We start from the raw sequence: 20,632 nt of genomic DNA, 5'->3' as shown, positions 1-20,632 counted from the left end.
ATTCCTGCAGAACAACAAAATTGATATGCCCTTCCAAATATAGCTGCTCTGACTTGGAAACATTGGTGTAAAACAGTAACTTCAATTTTTATGGCTCAACTTGTTGATCATAATGGAACTGCCAGCATACAATTGTTGTATCCAAGATCATGAAATTATTGTGAATCAGTCTGAAAACTTTAAAATACACAATGCAGACTGTTCAGAACATTTATTTTTTTGAGGAACTTCTGTTATTTAAAGTAGAAGTTAATTGCTTCCCTAATTATGGTTATGTTTGATTATAATTACAGTGAAAAATGTTTGATGGTGTCCATTCAATAAAGTCCTACAGAAAGTTGCTAGCTTCTGTTGACTGCTTGAAACCTCTATTCTAGACATGTCTTTCACCAAGGGCAAAGCCCTTTGCTCTGACATATAAAACTGTCTAGTAAAAGCAGTAGCATTTAAAAATATAGATAAGCGTATATTTAGAACCAAACAGCTGGTAACGAGGTTGATTCCTTCAACAGAACACAAACTTGTAGACTCGACTGACGCAGTGCATTCTAACATCAATGGAAGTCTTTCCACTGGTTTTGCCATTAATTGCAGATTCTGGGTTTTAGTTCAGTATATGAACTAGTAGCACATGAGCATTACCATTGATTTACGTACTTACCAGGGCTTGAGCCTTAAGATAAGAATGGCTGCTAGGACTGGGCCTCTGCCTGAGTGATAAAAGGATTTTTGAAGAAAATTATGGATTGAAGGGCAAAAGGAAAAGCATGCATCATATAAACAGTAGCAAACTTCTTTATACATTAATTTCTTTTTAAATGTTTGTTTAAAATGTACATTACAAGCCCTGAAAGGTGGTTTCAGTAAACAATAAGGAAATAATTTGAACAAATGTGAGAAGCCACAAGTCCTTTGATATCAGTGCTATGTGGTGTTGGAGATTTTTGGAATTTACAGAATCATAAAATAATTCAGGTTTGAAGGGATCTCAGGAATCCAGCTCCTGCTCCAAGCCCACGCAGGTATGAGGTCAGACTGAATTGCTTAGGGCTTTATCCATACACATCTTGAAAACCTTCAAGGATATAGAATACATCACCTCTACCAGTAATTTGTTCCAGTGCCTGGCTTTCCACACCTGAAAAAAAAGCTTATTCTCATATCCAGTTGAAAGCTGCTTTATTTCATTTAAGTCTGTTGTCTCTCATCCTCTTACTATGCATGCCTGACTTAATCTTGATAATCTCTTCATACATTTTGGAAAGCTGCTATCAGGATTTCCCCAAGCCTTCTTTCCTTCAGGCTGAACAAGACCAGCCTGTCCTCACATCAAGCGCTTCTGCCTCCTGAGCTTCTTGGTGGAATGCTGTTGAACTTGCTCCCATTCACCAAAGCCTTTCTTAATTTGGGGCTTGAAACTGGATGCAGAATTATGGATTTATGCTTGAAGAGTTCTAGATTCTATGTTCAGTTGAGCATTCACAAACAAGTTGTTTGGCCTGCTACAGAATTGCTCACCCACAGAAATTTTTTGGTTTACGCCAAAGTCCACTTGAGCATTGTCTGGTGCATGGCTGTCTGTGATTTTGAACTTTCATGGGAAAAAAACAAATAGCTACCTGTATATAAAGTGAGACCTCATGTCTTCCTTCTAACCAGTGTCCAAAAATGGTCTCTGATATCATAGGAATTGAGTGTTTTGGAGAATATGACATATTGAAAGAGAACTGTTCAAAAAAGAAAAAACATTTGGCCAAGTATAGCCGACATAATTCAAAACTAGGGTGACTTTTTTTTTTTTTTTTTTTTTAGTGTAACATGATTGAAATTACCATACACTATTTCCTGTTAGTTTTCCTCAGTTGGGACTTCGATCATCTTACACATTATTTCTCCACTGTTACTGAATTTAAAAACAAAGAAGGATTTTTACCATTATATAACATATAGAAATGTGTTTTGCTTTGAAAAGGAAATAATTTTAAAATTTTCTTTAACATTTTATTTGTTTCACGTGTTTATGTAGATTACAAATTATATTTTTCCAAGATGTAAATTTCTGCCTTTATGTCTCATAGGAAGAGGAACTCAAAGCAACCACTCTTTCCACCTCCTTGACCCCAAAAGATGTCAGAATTAACAAAGCATTAATTCCTTTCTTGTATAGTGTGATTGTAAACAGTGATAGAAACAGGATTATAAATTACATATGTGAGGGCAGCAAAGTAGCTGCTAATCAATACTTAGCATATGGAAAATACTTTTCCAATAGGAAGTAATATTAATGATAACGTATATGTATATACATGTATATAAAGCCATCATCCAAATCTTGGCTTTTTTTTTTTTTTTTAAAGAACCTAAATTTGAATATGTCTATTATTTGAGCTAGAGGAAAAGATTTTTTTAAGATGCTGCTGTAGTACCATGTTAGCTCCCAAAACTGTGGCTGAGGAATCATATTTGCAAAGAAAATGGCTGGCACTTATTTTTGTCACTGGTCTATAGATAATCTTTTAGCTTATCTTGCACTATAAATTGTCCTTGTTACAAGAGTGATCCCTTTTAGCCTGACTTACAGTCCTAAATTTACCTTCATCCCACACAAATCTGGCATTCACACTTCTTTTTGTAGAATTATGAAGTTGAGAGGATTATTTTTTTTCTTTAAAAAAAAAAATATTTCACAAGAAAAAGAAATTAAACATCATTTTGTTCTTTTCTCCCCATTATTTTTTGAGTTCTGTATTTCAACTCTGACAGGATGAGAAATATGTGGGATATGTGATATGAATACAATTGTAAAAGAAAGCTTGTATAAATCCAGAGAAATGGGTAGGAGTAAGAGGCAAGCACAAGGTATGTCAATACTACAGCCTCTCATATTGAAATCGTCTTAGTTAAGTGGAGATACATAGTGGTGGAGGTGTTCCTTCATTGCAGTTTCATAGTGGTTTCACAGTTGTCTGGGTTCCAGGATTTTGAACTTCTGCTGGATTTTAAAGTCTTCACGTACAAGCAGTTCTAAGCTTGGACTTAACCTATGAGTTTACAAGAAGAAGCCTCTGTGGAAAATGCATGAGTAAACTTGGTGTGCTGTTGTGTATGCTGAAAGGCATCAATCTATATTACTGCTTAGGTTCCTGCTCACAAATGAAAGAACTTCTGCAACCCCATCTCATCTCATTTTAATTAATTCAGAGAAATGAATCTTTTGAAAAACCTCTCTTTGCAGTAGCTAAATTTCTTTCGTATGGTTTGGCAAGAAATCTTTATTTTTAGAAGTGAGGAAAAAAGAGAGAAAGGAGCAAATATATGCAGATGCATTCGCGAGCCAAATTTTCTGGGGGAGGCAAATTAAAATCCCAGTCAATGGGTTCTTCTCATTCCCTTTTTTAGAACTTTCTTCACTTCAGTCATTCCCAACCTGTGGGCTGCGGAGAAATATTAAAAAGGAAAATTCGGTTTGTTTTCAGTTAAAAGTTTGATCCTAAGTAATACAGTGATCCGAGAGAAAACAATCTACTTTTGTTTCAAAAAGTTTTAAGGTAGCTTCTGTAAGGCAGAATATGGAGAGTACATCTACCAGCTGTGCTTCATTTCCCTTGTGTGTGATTTGGCTTGAGTGTGCAAATCCCCTGTGAAAGATCCAACTCAAACCAAGGGTTGATCAGTTTTTTAAGATATTACCAGCCAGAAAGAGACAGGGACTATATACCTGTATTTTAGAATTCTCTCCACTGTTTTAGCTTCTCTTTTGTTTTCATTAGTCTACTGTACATCAACCACTTCAGAAACAAGAAGCCAGGAATCTCTTACATGAGTTAGGTTCTTCATTCATGGTGTCAGCAGTTGAGCGTGGACTTGCAAAAGATGTTCACATGGCAGCAGTGGAATTTTTTAAATGGTGTAAATGCTTTAGCCCTGTGGAAATGCATTAGTCACCCATTAAAAAAAAAAAAAAAAAAAAAAAAAAAAAAGAGTATGGAATCTTCACTTACTTGCTAATGAATCATTTGCCCTTGTGGTGATATTTCTGTCAGGGTACAGTGCATTATTTGTCTGTGTATCTGTGGGCCTTGATTTCCACACATTCAGGTCAGACCATTGAGGGCTTATTCAGATATGAAAGTCCTGGCAGCATCGGTTGTATTTATCTACTGTGTTAGCAATAGAGGGGATCCCCTAGAACCTGCTCTTAGTTGAAAGAATAGGAAGATACGCTGCTTTATTGCTCTGTTTCTCAAAGCAAGGATCTCTTCATTGCATGAGCTGGAGAATAAAAGGAGCCAGCTGCAGAAGGCATGGGCTTAGTGGAGTAAAAGCAAGTGTGGAGGCAGTAACACACTATTTCTCGAGACTGCCGACTGCAATGCAAATCCAGCAGGTTCTGTAAAATTGACAATTTTGCTGCAAATTCTGATTCCTTTAGTATTCTGTGGGCAACCACACTGTGCACTCTTGCTTTATGTAATGCTGACATTCAGTTCTTCATTTCTTACATGAAGAATAACTGTAAGAAGCAGACAGGAGGAGCTGCAGTCCATTGGCTTTGTGGGCTGGAGATGCATACAAAACGTCTCTGTACCATTCCGGACAGTTAGGTGAGAAACCAGGTCTGGAAGACACCATGGAAAGGCCAAACAATTCCAGAATTTTGCTTCTGTTGACTGAATTATTCCAACTCATCCTAAATTCTCTCTAGGGTGTTTCAGTTCTACTCCTGTCCTTTCTGGTCTGGACTGTTCTTACCTGTCTGTTCCCTTAAACAGACAAACAGTGGCCTGTGAAAAGGGAGATGAAGGATTTATGAAATATCCATGAGGAGGGGAAAGTGCAATAAAAGGGTTAACTTCAGTGTTATGCAAAGGTAACATGGAGAAGAAAAGGAGCACGTGGGGGATTGGCTTTATTACTTTCCTCAGAAATATTATTTTGGTATCTGGAATCTGATTTGAGATTGAAATGATGAACAAATTGTCCCATATTAGTCAACAGTGCTGGCACAATACACTGTGAATTAAGGCAAATGGACTTCATGAGTCAAGCTATGTGTGCTCTGATTCAGGCGTGCATGCTTTCTGACTTCTGTTTATATCTGCCTTATAATTTGCGTTGTGCTTCCTTATTTTTCCCTTGTCACAACTTGTTTTAGCATAGCTAACAATTTCTTTTGTGTAATGTCCTTAATATCTCCTCCTGGTTGCGAAGAGGCGTCCATGCCCTGTGCTCAACATGTGCTAAATGACTGCTGCTGCCTGGTGTAGTCAGATGACACAGAAACAACTCAGCACTTGGCAGGGATGAAAAGGGATTGCAAAGAAATTTGCTCCCCAGCGTGAAGAATCGCTCTATGACTATTTTGATCTTGCATGAGATTTGTGAAATACTGAAGACAGGTTCTGAAGCGGTTCTAATTTGCTCCCGACTTCTGAAATTTTTGATTTTTTGGGAGAGCATCGCTCCTTGCAAAAGATAGCTGAACAACTCCATGTCTCGGTGGATGCACTCCAAGCGTACCGTTTTCTCACTCTCTTCCTTCTCACTGGAATCCGCGATGGGGAGATTTACTGCAGCCTTCAAACCTGTCAACACCCAAATGTGTGACACCAGTTCTCAACACATGTGAAAGAGCTAAGCTGAGGGACACGGTAATATATAGCAGGGGGAGGAGACAGAAGTTCTGCAGCATACATTTTGCTCAGCATGGAAAACTTTTTGATAAACTTGGCTTGGAAGCCGAGCAATGCTGTTATCAGCCTGCAGCTACCAAGGAGCTAGGACACAGTATGTCAGGAGCTGGATGCTGCGAGTCTCCCCCGTGTTGGTGTTACCACTGACAGGCTCTGCATCCCGAGCTGTAAAGATTTGAGCTCAAAAGCTGAACAACTGCACGATGCCTGCTTAGCTTCGGAGCACTTGCCTGAGTGCACGATCAGAGAAACTTTGCATGGGAGCAGCTGGAGCTGCCTGCACGAAGCAGGCTGCTGCTTCATCCTGATCTGCTGAAACAGCACGAGGGAGAACAGGGAGAAGAGAGGAGCTGCGCATGCCTCCATGGGACGGGGACAGGGACAGGGACAGGGGCAGGGACGGGGACGGGGACGGGGACGGGGACAGGGGCAGGAGCAGGCAGCAAACACTCGCCTGCGACCACCAGGGCTCTTCAGAGACCCCCAGAGAGCCTCACCCCGGGCTGGGAAGCACGCCCAGCTGGGCAGAGCCGATGTAAACAGTTCGGGGGAAAGCAATGAATATGCGTAGCGATTCTGAACCAAACACATGAATATGCAACAAGTGATGCTGAGGTACCCCACCACGGGTGGCGGCGCGACCCCCACGCCCCCGGCGCTGTGACAGAAAGCGCCCTCTTGTCAGCGTTACAGTGGTGTGAAGGGGCTTTGCCCCGGGGGCTCGGTGCCACAGGAGCGTGTGAGGAATCTCTCCCCGCTTACACAGCGGAGAGTTTTTACGAGACGGAGGCTTATTAAAACCCTTTACGAGCCCCAGCCCCGAGCCGAGGAGGCCGGCGCTGTGCCGACAAGCGCCCTGCGGCCGCCGTCAGGCCGGGGCAGCCCGGCGGAGCAGGAAGTGCAGCGGGGCCTGGGTGCGCGCCCAGCCCGCCGCAGTTCCGCCTGGGCTGCGCCGGAGGCATGGCACGGCTCTGCCCGGCTGCCCCCCTGCTGCTGCTGGGCACCCTGCTGGGGACGGGGACCCCCCTAACGCCCGGCTCCCCGCTGCCGCCGGGCCCCTTGCTGCTGCTGGGCTCGCTGCTGCTGCCCGCCCGGCCGGCGCTGGCAGGGGGTCACGTACCCGCGCTGCTCTGGTCGACCGCGAGGTAGGAGAGCTCCAGCAGGCAGCGGTGCCCGCCCCGCTGCTCCCAGCGGGGGTGCGAGTGGGTTTCCTACCTAGCAGGGCCTGGCGAGGGGGAAATTTGCCTTATCGGGTGGTGAATTTGCGCCGTACGTAAACTTGCGGGTGGGTGAGCAAGCCAACAGGTGAAGCTACACGGTTTTGTTTGCGGTTCTAAGGGGGTGCTAAGGCGAGGGGGTTTTAATTCCTCACGCCTGAAGCGGGTAGGATTTGTGCACCCAGAGGCAACCTTGAAGCCCCCCGACAGAGCTTTCCTGGCTTAAAGGCACGCCGTAAGGCAGCCTCCCAAAAAGGAGCTGACCAAAAACTGCGTGGCCAAGTTTAATCTGCGCAGCTCCTAACTCCCAGGTGCTGATTTTCCACTTCTAAGCTGCTTTTCTTATTATTTTTATTTATTTATTTTTAATAACACTTAATATTATTTTACTAACATTTGCTTTGTGTATAGGCATCAGCAGTTAGAAATAATAGACAGCAAATCTAGCGGAGAGTTCATCTCCTGTCCTCTGCAAGAGCGTATGCATTACACCTAGTTCAAGAGGATGCCTCATCTCGGCTGGGTATTAATTAATTTCCCTAATACAAACCATCACAAACAGCAGCTGAATGTGTCACTCTCCAGACAGGTGTCTCCAGGAAAAGCTCTCTTGCCCCGTGGCTGGCCTTGAGTGGATGCTGTCTGCTCCGGGAGGGAACAGGAGGGACACGGTGGTGGGGGCTGCTGGTGGGCATGGCCACGCAGGGCGCGTTGTGCTGCTGTGGCCATCAGCAACCGTCCCATTGGGATTTGTGGGACTCGCTGCCTTTGCACCTCCATCGCCCTCTTAATTCCCAGAGTGCTGCTTACAATTGTACCCTTCTGTAAAGGAAAAAGGGAATCCAGCCAGTGGTTTCTTGGAGATAATTATCCTTTCAGCTGGTTGTGCTGAATTCACTTTACCTTTCGTGAGACTTTGAGCCATTCAATGTGTTTGAGGCACGATGAACTATCTAGCTGTCACCGGGAAGACAGACCAAGCACTGCTCTTAGTTATTTATGCCAGTGGAAATCTCTTGTCTATAGGCAAGATTATTAAGCTTTAAGTCTGAGAGCTAAATCCATTTGTGTTGTTGTTTTTGTTTGTTTGCTTCTTTTTATTTTTTTAGTTGCTTCTTAATGCAATGATTTTAATTCAGCAATAGGAGGATTCAGAAATTTTATGATTGTCAGGAGTTACACAGAAAAGGATTTCCTGAAGAATAGTGTATGGTGTCATATAGACAAGCATGATGCTTTTATTTGTTTTTTCATATGTCATGCTTTAATGTTGAGATCCATGGAAAAATTACATTTGAAAACATACATGTAGGAGGTGTTTTCTGTGTTTGTTTCATATGTATCCTGGGCATTGTATTATTTTCTCTGCAGTAATTAATAACAACTTTGACATATGTCTTCCCATCTCAAGCATTTCCAGAAACTGAACCTCTGGCCCCTGGGCAGCCCCAGTATACAGCAGTCTGAAAATGTTACCATTTTGATAAAGTTTGATTAGGTAACTTTGACACCCTCCACCTATCCCTCCCATCTCCCCACCCCCCAACAGATATAAGCAGATATCTCAATATCAAGGTTTTTGGTATTCAAAATACTTAAGCTGATCGCTTTTATAACCCAGGCACAAGAATAAGTGCTAAACTTCTATATTTAAAAGCAAAGTAAATGTTGGAGAGAGTTGTTAGGATAAAAGTGATCTCAAGAGTCTAAGAAAGGATTGGTAGCTTCCTTTGTCCTAGATCCTAGTTTATATAAATATTACACATGTTGTCAATATAAGCAAAGTCTTATCGGTTAATTCAGGGTGGTCATAAAACAAACTTTCCACCAAGATGCAATTAGCAGCTCGCCCTAGTGCAGATTGTTCAGGTCTGAACAAATCTAGAGCAAGAAAATCAGGATGGTAGACTGATGAAACTAGTTTCATGTTTCCATGAACAGAAGAAGTGTTCCTCCTATCGTGACCTCTGCATTTTTAAAAGGGGAAGTCTTTATGAGGGACAAATTAGTTCTTGTGTCTTGTGAAAGCCTGTGAAGCTAGTGTAAAGGAGATTTGTGTTATTTTATAAAATAAAGAGGAACAGGAACTTCTGTTTGCATAACTCTATTCTGTGCTTTACATCTTGGTACTTTGCAGTGATGTAAGGCTTTCGGTGTGTGGCCTACAGGCTTATTGAAATCAGGGAACTATTACTATGAATTTTAAGAAGGGTAACTGAAGAAGTACAGTAATTATCAAAGGATTTCTGCTCACTTTGTGGAAACATGTCTCACCAATTTAAACCTTTGGCTTCACTCACTGACCAACAGGAGTTGAGATTCACCCATCTCTTCCATCACCCTCTCAGGACACAATACTGAACTGCTGAGCTCTAATATATTTTGCTACTCTTTAGAATTAGTCAGTGTTTGTAAGGCAGGATCTCAGAAGAGCTGTATTAGAAGTTTAAAAACTCTTCTTTTATACGTTATTGTACTGTAATCATACCGTTCAAGCTAATGTTAGATGTAGAGGAAGCCTGCAACTGAGAGACATGCACAGTGTGCAGAGCATAAAGGAAGTGGCTGTAAACAGGGACGTTTACAAATCAAATACCTCTTCCCTAGAGAAGAAAAAATGCAGATCTGTACTTTGAGAAATAGGAGTGTTTTTTCATCAAACAACAATCTTTCTTTATTGCACTCAGAAGAAAGATGAAGTGGGAAAAAGACGGTAGGTCACAGTGTCCTGCTTTTCACAAAGGAATACTAACATATCAGTAGACGTTCTCCAAAGTGACTTCGCCCTGGAAAAAAACGGCCTTTATCTTAAATCAGGCATTAAGCTAATACTGTTAATATTGTTACTTTCCAAACCAAGAGAGACAGAGAGCATGTGATGAGCTCTAGCATGTGATTCAGACCGGAAACATGATTTAGCCATTTCGGAAAAATATTCAAAAGAAATTTCTTTCTCTCTACAGATTAGAGAGGGAGCCTGAGGAAATAAATTAATTAAAATTAGCTTTTGTGATTGCCCTTCATGTGTCTTTTTTAGGATGACTTTTGCTTGTAGTTATTGAGAATTTATTGCTACTTTTCATTTATGCTATGCTTATTTTGGGAGATGAAACCTTTTCTGGAAAATCCAGATTATAAGTGGTTTTGAGGCCTTTAATGCCATTTGGGGTGTTTCCTAAAGCTGAAAGGACTTCACTGAAAAATCTCCTGCAAGGAGATATAGCATAAAAAGGATACAGTGGAAACAGAATCCTTTGGCCATCCACTTTTTGCCATAAGTTTACTGGGCTTGTATGGAGATACTCTGTGCTAGCATGCTTGAGGAGCTTTTTGATTTTTCTTTTTTTATCTACAGGCACCAGTTTTCATTCTACTGGTGCTACTAGAAATGGTGACATGAGCTTTTTGTGTAGAAGTGATATTTAAAGATCATTTCCAAAAGCTTGCTTAGCCCTTCTGTGCAGGGGAAAATTTTATTTTTTATGTGGTAATCATGTGGCATCTGAAAGAGACAACTGACAAGAACTGGTAGGCAAGAGTTCAGAAGCCAGCTACAAAGCAAGTACATAGACTCACAGGTTAGAGCAATGAAGTCCTATTATCTTACCATCTGTCCTCTTGAAGGTCCAGATACAAGCAACCTTGAAATCTTTGCTCCCATCAAAAATAAGTGCTCAAGTCTTCCTTCCGCCTAGGAAGAACACAGATCAGAGAATGTATCCCAGCTCTGCAATAACCTGTATGCTTAGACTTCCTGTCTGCCACAGCACTAAAGGGCAAGAAAGAAGAAGAAAAAAATCCACCCCAAGCTTAGCTATCCTTCCTTTCCTTACTGCATTTTTGGCTATTGAAGGAAAAAGAGAGCAGCTGAGCTTCAAGCTTCCTAATTCCTAGGCAGAGGGAAAGCACAAATGTTAGCAGAGATCCTTGTCATAGGGAGCCTCCGTGGCTGAGGATGACAGTTCTGCTGTGGGGGTGCTAAGCCTGCTTGGCATGCAGATGACTTCACATGGCTGTGCATCTTTGGACATCAAATTTCATGTGTGCAATCAGGCGTAGCAATCGATACATGTGTTGGCCTGCTGCCTGTTTCATCCTGTGCCGTCCCGTACTGCCTGCTTGAGGTGAGGAGTTCAGAGGAATGGATGGGTTCATTATGTTCAGTAATGCACACCCTTGGCTTATTCACCATGCAGACACATATCCCCATTTCCCTCTGCAGTTCATTTAAAGCAGCTAACAAAACATACTGGCATTTCCCATCTGAATTACAGTGAGAATTTTTGTTGCACCCAGGTCACTGGCCTATGAAGTGAAGCCTCGCACACTGCCATTCATGGTACTTGGCAAACTATCTAAGAGAAGCAAAACACATATAATATGGGAAATAGGAGTATTAGGCAAACACTGCATTATAACAGAATTATTGACTAGCTGATGGAGACATTTTTTCTAATGATGATGCTGGAGTTAATGAAGTTGACTGCTTGAAAGCAAAAAGGTCTCACAAAAGGTGCTTTTTCAGGTTAGATAGCAAGAGCTGCTTTGAGAAACAAGGAATAACTCAGAAGCAAGAGTGCTTTAAAATAGGATCATTACATTTCTGAGTTTTTTGAGTTCATGACAAAAGCATTTGCCATTGTACTGCTGCAAATAAAATGGTTTTGTTTCATGTGCTCTTACTTTTTATTCTTAATTGCAAGTCCAAAGAGTTCTCAAAATCTTCATTTTTTTTCTAATACTAGGCATGAAATTGATATTACCGATTATCTGATTTGCAAAAATAAATATAGCAAGGTATTCACTATTATTTCACTTCATACAAACCGCCCTTTAACATCTCTTAATTGATTCTATCTTCTTTTCCTTTAATACCATTAGTACTTTGGTGTACCCATGCAATCCATAAAGTCAGTATGAAAGTTAGTGAATTCAGAGTGCTTTATCTTGAAGATTATATTTAAATCTTTGAAATCATGAGGCCAACTTTTCTGAAAAGTTGAAGCATGTCTATTTGAATCTTTAAGCTGATGGTCTTCAGAAATACTAATTACTGTGGGCTGTCAAACACAAATGAACAAAGTGAAGGTGCCGAGAAAAACTAAGAAAACATCAAATGATAATTTGTCAAATCAGAAAAAATAATTCCTTCCTGCACAGCAAGGTTTACCTCTAAAGCTTGAAAAGAAACAGCCTAAAGACTTACAAGAAATGAATTTAACATCTGCAGCACCTTGTCCTGAATGAGTCCCCACATTTGCTGTTTGCTCTAATACACTCCCAAACCCTCAAATCTGAAGAGAACTAGGTATCCACTGATGAAAAACTGCACTGTTTTTATCTCTTTTTTGTGTGCAGTTAGAGGCTTTTGATTCACTCTCTGCAGCCTTCATTGGAATTACTGGCGAGTCTTGAAGTGAATTACGGGTTTCCCCTGTCAAAAACATTACAGACCCCCCTCTGTGCATCTATCGCCCCTGTTCTGCTTTCACCTCAAGAGACTGCAAAGATTGTTTTAAGGCATAAAAACTTGGTGGGGAAGTCATTTCTGAGTTGCTTTTTTTTTTTTTTTTTTTTTTGATTAGTTTCATCTGATTGAATCTATTCACTATATCAAGAGCTATACTAAAGCATATATAAATGCATATATATATGTATCAGAAGCCTGTGTGATTTTGAAAAATACTTCGACATTCATTTCTGTTCTGTCTGGGACAAGGAAAGACACTTGGAAACAAATACTAGGTTGCTGTAAAATGTATGGGCAAGATGTATGAGGAGCAGCTGAGGTCCCTTGGTTTGCTCAGCCCAGAGCAGAACAGGCTGAGGGGAGGCCTCATGGCGGCCTGCAGCTCCCTCATGAGGGGAGCGGAGGGGCAGGCTCTGAGCTCTGCTCTCTGGGGACAGCGACAGGACCCGAGGGAACGGCATGGAGCTGGGACAGGGGAGGGTCAGGCTGGGGTTTAGGGAAAGGTTCTGCACCCAGAGGTGGTCGGGCACTGGGACAGGCTCCCCAGGGCAGTGGTCATGGCACTGAGCTGCTGGAGTTCAAGAAACGTTTGGACAGTGCTCTCAGACACAGGTGGTCCTGTGTGGAGCCAGAAGTTGGATTCAGTGGTCTTCATGGGTCCCTTCCAACTCAGGCTATTCTGTGTTTCTACAATCTCAACTTCACCAAATTGCAACCATATAATGACAGATGCCAAAGCACACGGTAATCCTCCACATTCTGTTCTTTATAGTTAGCACCATTCAGAGGGACTGAGTACCTGGTTTCTCAGGCCTTAGCAACCAATGGATGTTTGTGGAAAAGAGGAGCTTATGCTTCAAGCTCTGGGTTTTATACAGTATGGCAATACTGCCTTAGTCAAGTCGCCCAGGATCAAAATTTTCATAATAAATGTCATCCCTATAAACATGTTGCATACTGTTAAAATCCCAGTCAGGCATTGAATGAATAATGCCAACAATTTTACTCAGAACTATTCTTAGTAGTAACAAAACTAAATGGCCAAGTTATTTCCCTGTCCAGTCCTCCTAAGGACAAGTTAGCAAATGAAGTAATAAGCTTTTCTTGGTGTCTTTTGCCATTCTGTTCAGAAGAGCTCCTGCTCCTAGATAGGCAATTTTCTGAGCTGATTCTGCAGAAAGGTTGCTTCAACACAAAAGCTGTAGGAGAGAATGTATTTTTTATGAAAACGTCAGAAAGCCACTTTAACTTAACAGAAGGTTTATGAAAAAATGTTGTTTTATGACAACTTGTGGTCTAGACTGACTTGTACTGCTCTCTAGCCACCAAGTGCTTGATGGCACTGGAAATTATTTCAGGAATTGGAATTACCTTTGGGAATTCTCCCTGGAGGTTTTCGGTATATTCTTCATTATATGTAGTAGCTAATTTTTGGAAAGATGCAGCTGTGGTGCTGTACAGAAACAAGAACAGCTAGTAATAGTAGTGAGAGTTACCTGGACTGGACCAATTCCATTCCTGCTGTAACCCAGTTAGCATGATACAGACATACACGGACAATTTATTTTCCTGTGACATGGAATAAAAGTTATACTGAACAGTAAACCTGAACTTAATCCAGTGTTGATGATGTTTTTAACTGCTCCTGTACATTTGGAGAAAGAAGTGGTGTAATCATCGTCAGCAATTATAATGTTAAAAAAAATGATTTTCTTTGCAGATCCCAGTGGAATCCAGAGCCTGCTTTGCATGAAGGACACATTGTCTCAGCACAGGAGCTGGCTGTACTCTTGCAACCTGTTTTTAGCCCCAGTCCCAGAAATCTTGTTTTGTTCCTTCAAGAAACGGTATGTAACATTAATTCCTTTTCTCTTACCAATACAAAGTACAAGTGTGGACATGGCTCCTTCTCACCAATCTGCTCTCTTTGTTTTTCAGCTTAGCATAGATGATTTCACATACTACAGTGAATCCTATGGTAACAAGAATCCATTTCAAAATGTTCAGGCAAGCATTTCTCTCTTTTATTTCTTTATATGTATTGGGTTTTTTAATTAAAATGATGTAAGAAAGATGCAAACAAACAATAACTAGCAAAATTAAACTGAATTGCAGCAGTTTGCCAATTTAAATTATTTATAGAGATTATTTCAGTTTAAGTATATCAGTTAAACAACTCTGTTTGCAGAAGTGTGTTATGTGACTGTTTTATTTCAGAAGATCAGTTTTTCAGAATTATCTTAACTGGCAAAATTGTTCCTAAGCATGTTGCAATTTTGTATTATGAAAAAACTATATATACATGCATTAAAAACTCTAAGACTGACACCCCAAAGTAGCGTTTGGACGTCATAGGAAGAAAAGAAGTAAGGAATCAATTATTTACTCCAGATTTTCAGAACTGAACGCTCATTTTATTTTCATATGAGGTAAAGCTGTCTTGACCCATCCAGACAGCTGATTTTGTCATGTTTGAATATTGTGCCTAGATACTGCATTGCTTTAATCTTCATGCTACTTCAATAATCTAAAATAAACTCCAGGCATAGAATCTGAGTCCTCCTGAAATGGTGACGAACTTTATCTTCTGTTCTCACTGAAGAGATTCACAGATTTTGTGCTCAGCATCTCTGGTTATACTGACATGACAATTTATTGAACTGTAATTAGAGAAGGAAAATGTTCACATGTGGAAGTCATTAAGGCATTCCTGTGAGCAGTGCAGGGTGAACAGAGCTATTAGTAACATAACTGATACAGAGTACGTGAAGAAGTGTTAATTCCTAACCACTATGTAGCAAGCTGTATGTATAATTAAATACATAAATATTTACATATTACCTGTCTTTGACATCTTAGACATCTTACACATAAATATTTACATATTATCTGTCTTAGACATCTTTCTTGTCTAAAAACCTCACATCTTCCTTGTATCCCTAATGCTAACCTTCATATCTTTGCCATATAACAACATCTTAACACTGATGCAGGAACAGAAACAACTATTCAAAGTATGTTAATAGTTTTTTTGAGGAATGAATGACAGTAATATTCATCTGTAGAGTAAGGATCAGTGGCTGCATCCTCAGTCAGATGTATTGGCACTTCTCTGGTATGCCTTACCCTCTCTGGGTTTAAAATCTATGCAAGGTTGTCTGGAGCAGATTGTGTTCCTGCTTATGGGACTGCAAAGCTGGTTTGATTTTAAAATTCATAAGCTGTTTGGAACATACGTGGTACTGCTGCAAGCTCCTAATGATTCTGTGGTCTTATTTTTGTAGGCCCTGGATGTTTAAGAGGAAGGATATTTGGTATTTTAAACTCTTCTTTTGCCTTTTAGTTGGGACCGCATCAGCACTGTAGAGCTTATATCCAAAGCTGAGTCTAGGGACTAATGGTTTTAGAAAATGGGTGGAATATTGAGTGGATTTGGGACGTTTACATCAATCTTTGGTCTGTATCTGACAGAGCAGAGTTTTGAACCCTGCTTTTCAACAAGCTGAATAAATGTCAGTAACAGTTTGCTTGCTTTCAGACCTTGCCTCTGTTTTCTTTCTGTCTCGGAGTAGAGAAACTTTTTGTGATTACAGCATCTTCAAAACTGGAGTTTATTTAATCAAATTGGTAACCTTAACTCCAGCACTTCCTACATCTGTTGTGTTGGACTTGGCAATCTTTTCTAGTGTAGTTTTGTGGTGGATGAGATGCTGTAACTTAGAAAAAAGAAAATGAGATGTATAAATTAAATATTTATTTTTCACATACATGCCCGTAATGCAGAATTCTGATGATGTGTGTGTGCATCATCACGTAGCTTTTAGGGCTAGAAGGGATCTTCATAATCATCCAACTCCATCCTGAGTGCAACAAAGGTTACAAAAATTGTCTCAGTTGCTATCACATCAGTTGTATTCCACTTGACTTACTTTGGGAAAGAAATCTCTGTCTTAATCATGCTATGAAAGACACAGGACAATGAGAAGGTCAGGTCTGAATTTTCTCACTGGGGAAATTAGGGTCTTTCATATTGCATAACCACAAAGTTTTATGCCTTCACAATCTATATTATACAAGTGGTTCATTAGGCCATTATAACCGTTCTATACCACTTGAGTATCCTCCTTTGAACTTTGGCAATGCAAATTTATTCACAAACTTAAACCAGAGATCTCATTTGGAGGGTGTATGTGCATGTAGCAGCACGTGTACTACAAGAAGAAAAGTGTTATTTGTAGAAGAGTTGTAGGCTTGTAAACCACAGAGACATTTGCAGATATTAGATTTGTTCAGCTACATTAGCAGCTGTTCTGAGCTTTTGGGATCAGTGGTTTTGTATGCAATAAAAGAATTCTATTTCCAGTTAATACAGAAAGAAACCTTATATGTAGATCATTTATCTTAAACATTCAAAGAACTTCTTAATTAAATAATAAAATACAAAGATTAGCATTTGGGGAACTTCTTTTTGTCAAGTAGTCACCTATCCTATGAACTATTTTTCTTTAATATTGGCTTTGGCTTTCCCCAAACACTACTCAGCTCCTTAGAACTGCCATGTATGGTAGCACGCAACAATTAGTTGCCAGCTGTGCTGCTGCATAATTATTATTGTAAGTCATTGCCATTTGTGGTTCTGTGTCTCCACTGTAACATCACTCAGTGGGCATTTTTCTAGACTGAGGAGCACTGCTTAGTCATGTGCAGCACAGAGGTCCTGCTATAATTTTGATTGCCTTTGTTGCCCTTCTCTGTACCTCTTTGAGTTTTATTGTGTTTTTGTATTTGATAAGGGGCCATGCAGAATTGCATACAAATCAAGATATAAGTGCAACATAATTAATCAGTGACATAACAATTTCTTTTGTTCTGTTCCATAGTCTTTTCCAAAAAAGACTAATACTAAAAAAAAGACATACTTTTTTTTTCCCAGTTTTGACCATCATCAGACACTCAACTGACATTAAAGTTTCATTCGTGAAGGATGACACTCAGTTCCAAGTCTCTTATTGTGTGCATAAAATTAGTGTTGTTCTTTTCTCACTCTGTGCTCTTCTAAAATCAATTTACAATAAATCTCGTCTTGTTGCTGAAGGGGCTTTCCCAAAATTTGCTCCTGCTGTTGTCTCTTGCCTTGATTACCTCAAATCAGTCAGTGTAATCAGCAGATTTCATTAGCTCAGTATCTATGCCTTATTGCCAGACATTTTATGATCATACTGGACAGAACAGACCCAAATGCAGAGGTCCACCTTTCTCTGCTTTGGTAACAGGTGATTTTTTTAGCCCTTGCTTGCTACCTTTTTACCTACGCATCATCCACGTGAAGACCTCATAGTATTGTGAAGACCACACAAAAGCAGCTTAATTTCTTTAGGAGTCTTTGCTACAAGATTATGCCAAGTGCTTTTTGTGAATCCAAGTACACTGTAACAACTGGAGCTCCCTGGTATACATGCCTATTGACTCCTTCAGAGATTTCCAGCAGAATTGTGACACACAACTCCTTTTAGCAAAAGCTGTGTCAGCCTTTTCTCAGTATAATCCTGCAATATTGTTATAGTCAGTACTTTATTCTTTAAAATGGTTACTCCCATTCTTGGACTTCAGGTTTGCTTGTCTGTAGTTCCCCAGATCTCTCTGTAACCCTTGAAAAACCTGGTGTCGTGTCTGCCACCAAACAACACAGTGGTATGAAGGTTTGTTCAACAATGCTTTCTGTAGCCGAAATGCATTTTATTAGCTAAAGTGCATCAAATCAATTTCCATTAAAATTATAACATACAGCTTTATGCATCTACCTGGATATCACAGGTACAATTGAAAAATTTGTAAGATAATAGTAATGGCAAAGCTAAAATGCAACAATAATGTTCTTTGTAACTATCCATGTCTGTAGAAACAGATGTGCCTTCAAATCAGTTTGAATAGACTTTTTTTTTTTATGGAAGAACCATTGACCAGTGCTGTAGAAAATAAATACAATACTTCAGTATTTTAAACAACACACTAACAAGTAAAAGATCTCTTCTCCATGCAAGAGCCTGCCCACTTCAGGTGTAGGTTCCCAGATGTTTCCAGAGGACTCTTTTTTCCCAAGAGATACTTGTATTATAAGACTTCTTGCCAGTTATGCTGCCAAACATAAACTAGTTCAGAACAATGAGTGTGCCTAAATGATCCTTCATAGGTGGGCACATGAGTCTTTAATAAAGATTTTAATGATACATCTTTAATGATAGACCTAGATGTACTCCATTCCAGATTCAAATTGCTTAGCTGTAATAGCAACGCAGTTAACACAGTACTGAAACCAAAGCTGGGCAAGTTAGTCCAAGCACAGCTTTATCATAATTCAGCTACTTAGCTTCAGGATGGCTGGACACGTAGATGGTGTCATCTCACGCCTACCTTCAAAAATACCTGAACAGCGGCAATATATGTAATAAAATTGTGGACCTGCTCGCAATATTTCACTCAGGAGTAATTTGGCATTAGATGTGCTAAAAATTCTCATGTCAATGTAGGAATTTCTGTTACCAGTCCATCGGGTCAATAGGAGGATTTTTTTTTTCTTTTCCCTTTCCTGTTCTCAGATACTGTGTGTTTATACCTCTTTGCTTAGTCCTTTAGCAGAATGCAGAGTCAGGTGTTTCTCAGTAGTCCTCTTCATCCTCTGCCCTCTTTTGGAGGTCTCTTGTTTTGAAAACACGTTGTAGTTGAAATGCTAGAATGCCTGGAGCAACATATGGGTATTTTAAGAACAAGTGTGCCGCGGCCAAATGTCAGGAGGCACAAACGAGAGGCATGGGACCAAAATGTCTGTCTGATGCTAATGAGTAGGAATCCAGCTGTGTGTGCCCTTCGAATGGAAGAGACAGCTGAATACCAGTGGCTGGAAGCTGAGACAGATGGCAATGCAGGACTGGTTAGGAGCAGAGGGGCAATTCAAGCATTCCTCAGTAATGATGCATTTTATTTTTTATTCTACAATAAATGAGTAATCTACTTAATACATAGCCTTGGAAGAACTGGCTGCTGCCATTCTGTCTGCAGCTAGGGGGCGAGGGATTAAAGTATCAAAAATAAACTGGAATAATTGACTACTGCTCAGGGTTGTAGCTCTATATTAGTATATGTAACAGAAACTAAAAGGGAATGTATCATCCTTCCCTTCCAGGAGGTGCTAAACACCCTACTCAAAGACCAGATCAGTGTTTTCTGCTCTATTTTAATTTCTGCAGTTATTTTTCTATCGGTCTGGCAAATCAGACAATACTACATAATCCTCCCATATGAGCATCTATAGAAATGTGAAAATAACTAACCTTTGTCTAGGAAGGAAAACATGTGAGCATTTAGAAAGAACCAAGGGAGGTCAGAAAAGTGGTAGGCAGCCAGAGAGCAGACAAAAAGAAAAAAGAGTAGGAGGAGAAAAGTGTTAGCAGCACAACACTCGCATCAGTTAGAGGGAGAGAGTCTATAACAACTTGAATATCTGAATGTTGGATCAAGTGACAGACTTGATCTGGAGTTAAATGTAGAAAATGCAGAAGTGAAGTTAACAGGTTTTAAACTAGGACTCAGTGAAAATATATCTTCAAATCTTCACATTAAATTTTGGGTATCTTAATTTTGATCATTCTCAAGCCTACATCTTGCATTTTCTTTCCTTGAATATTCCGAGTGAATTTTATTATTCAGAACAATCTTTGGAAAGATGTTTTTCAGCTTTGCAGGCTTCAAATTTATAGAGCAAGAATGTTTAAAATACATTTCACTCAAGTATTTTCACCAGAAACTCAGCTATGGGAAGTATAAGTAAAATCATATATACACTCTCTAATGCTTGATTATCTGAACTAGCTCAGTTTGAGCCTTATAATTTGCATTGTGAATAGAAAGAATGATAGCACATGATATGAAGTTTGTGTGTCTCCACACCAAGAACAAGCTTAGAATAGTGCAACTGGGAGGGATCTTCAAAGGTCATCTACTGCCTGACCTCTTCAGGGCTGACAAAAAGGACATTATTCAAATATCTCTCCAACACTGACAGGCATGGAGCAACACCGACCTCACTGGGAAACCTGTTCCAGTGTTTTACCACCCTCATGGTAAATATTTTTTTCCTTATGTCCAGTCTGAGCATCCCCTGGTGCAGCTTTGTGCCAGTCCCACATGTTCTGTCATTGATTACCAGGGATCAGAGACTGGCACCCCCTCCCTGTGCTTCCCCTCCTCATGAAGCT

The 20,632-nt window shown here is 40.2% G+C and overlaps 1 protein-coding gene across 1 annotated transcript in view; it reads left to right on the top strand.

Moving 5' to 3' along the window:
- The first annotated feature begins 6,516 nt into the window (after window positions 1-6,516).
- ATP6AP1 (ATPase H+ transporting accessory protein 1) overlaps window positions 6,517-20,632 on the top strand; it is a 57,315-nt gene continuing 43,199 nt past the window's right edge. Inside the window, exons 1-3 of the mRNA XM_084300756.1 lie at window positions 6,517-6,838; window positions 14,101-14,227; window positions 14,319-14,387. Coding sequence (XP_084156882.1) covers window positions 6,654-6,838; window positions 14,101-14,227; window positions 14,319-14,387 — 381 coding nt within the window. The 5' untranslated portion in view covers window positions 6,517-6,653. The remainder of the gene's footprint in view (window positions 6,839-14,100; window positions 14,228-14,318; window positions 14,388-20,632) is intronic.

The sequence above is a fragment of the Netta rufina genome, assembly GCF_964035555.1.
Source record: "Netta rufina genome assembly, chromosome: 1".
Taxonomy (NCBI): domain Eukaryota; kingdom Metazoa; phylum Chordata; class Aves; order Anseriformes; family Anatidae; genus Netta; species Netta rufina.
This window is presented reverse-complemented; position numbering and strand designations above follow the sequence as displayed.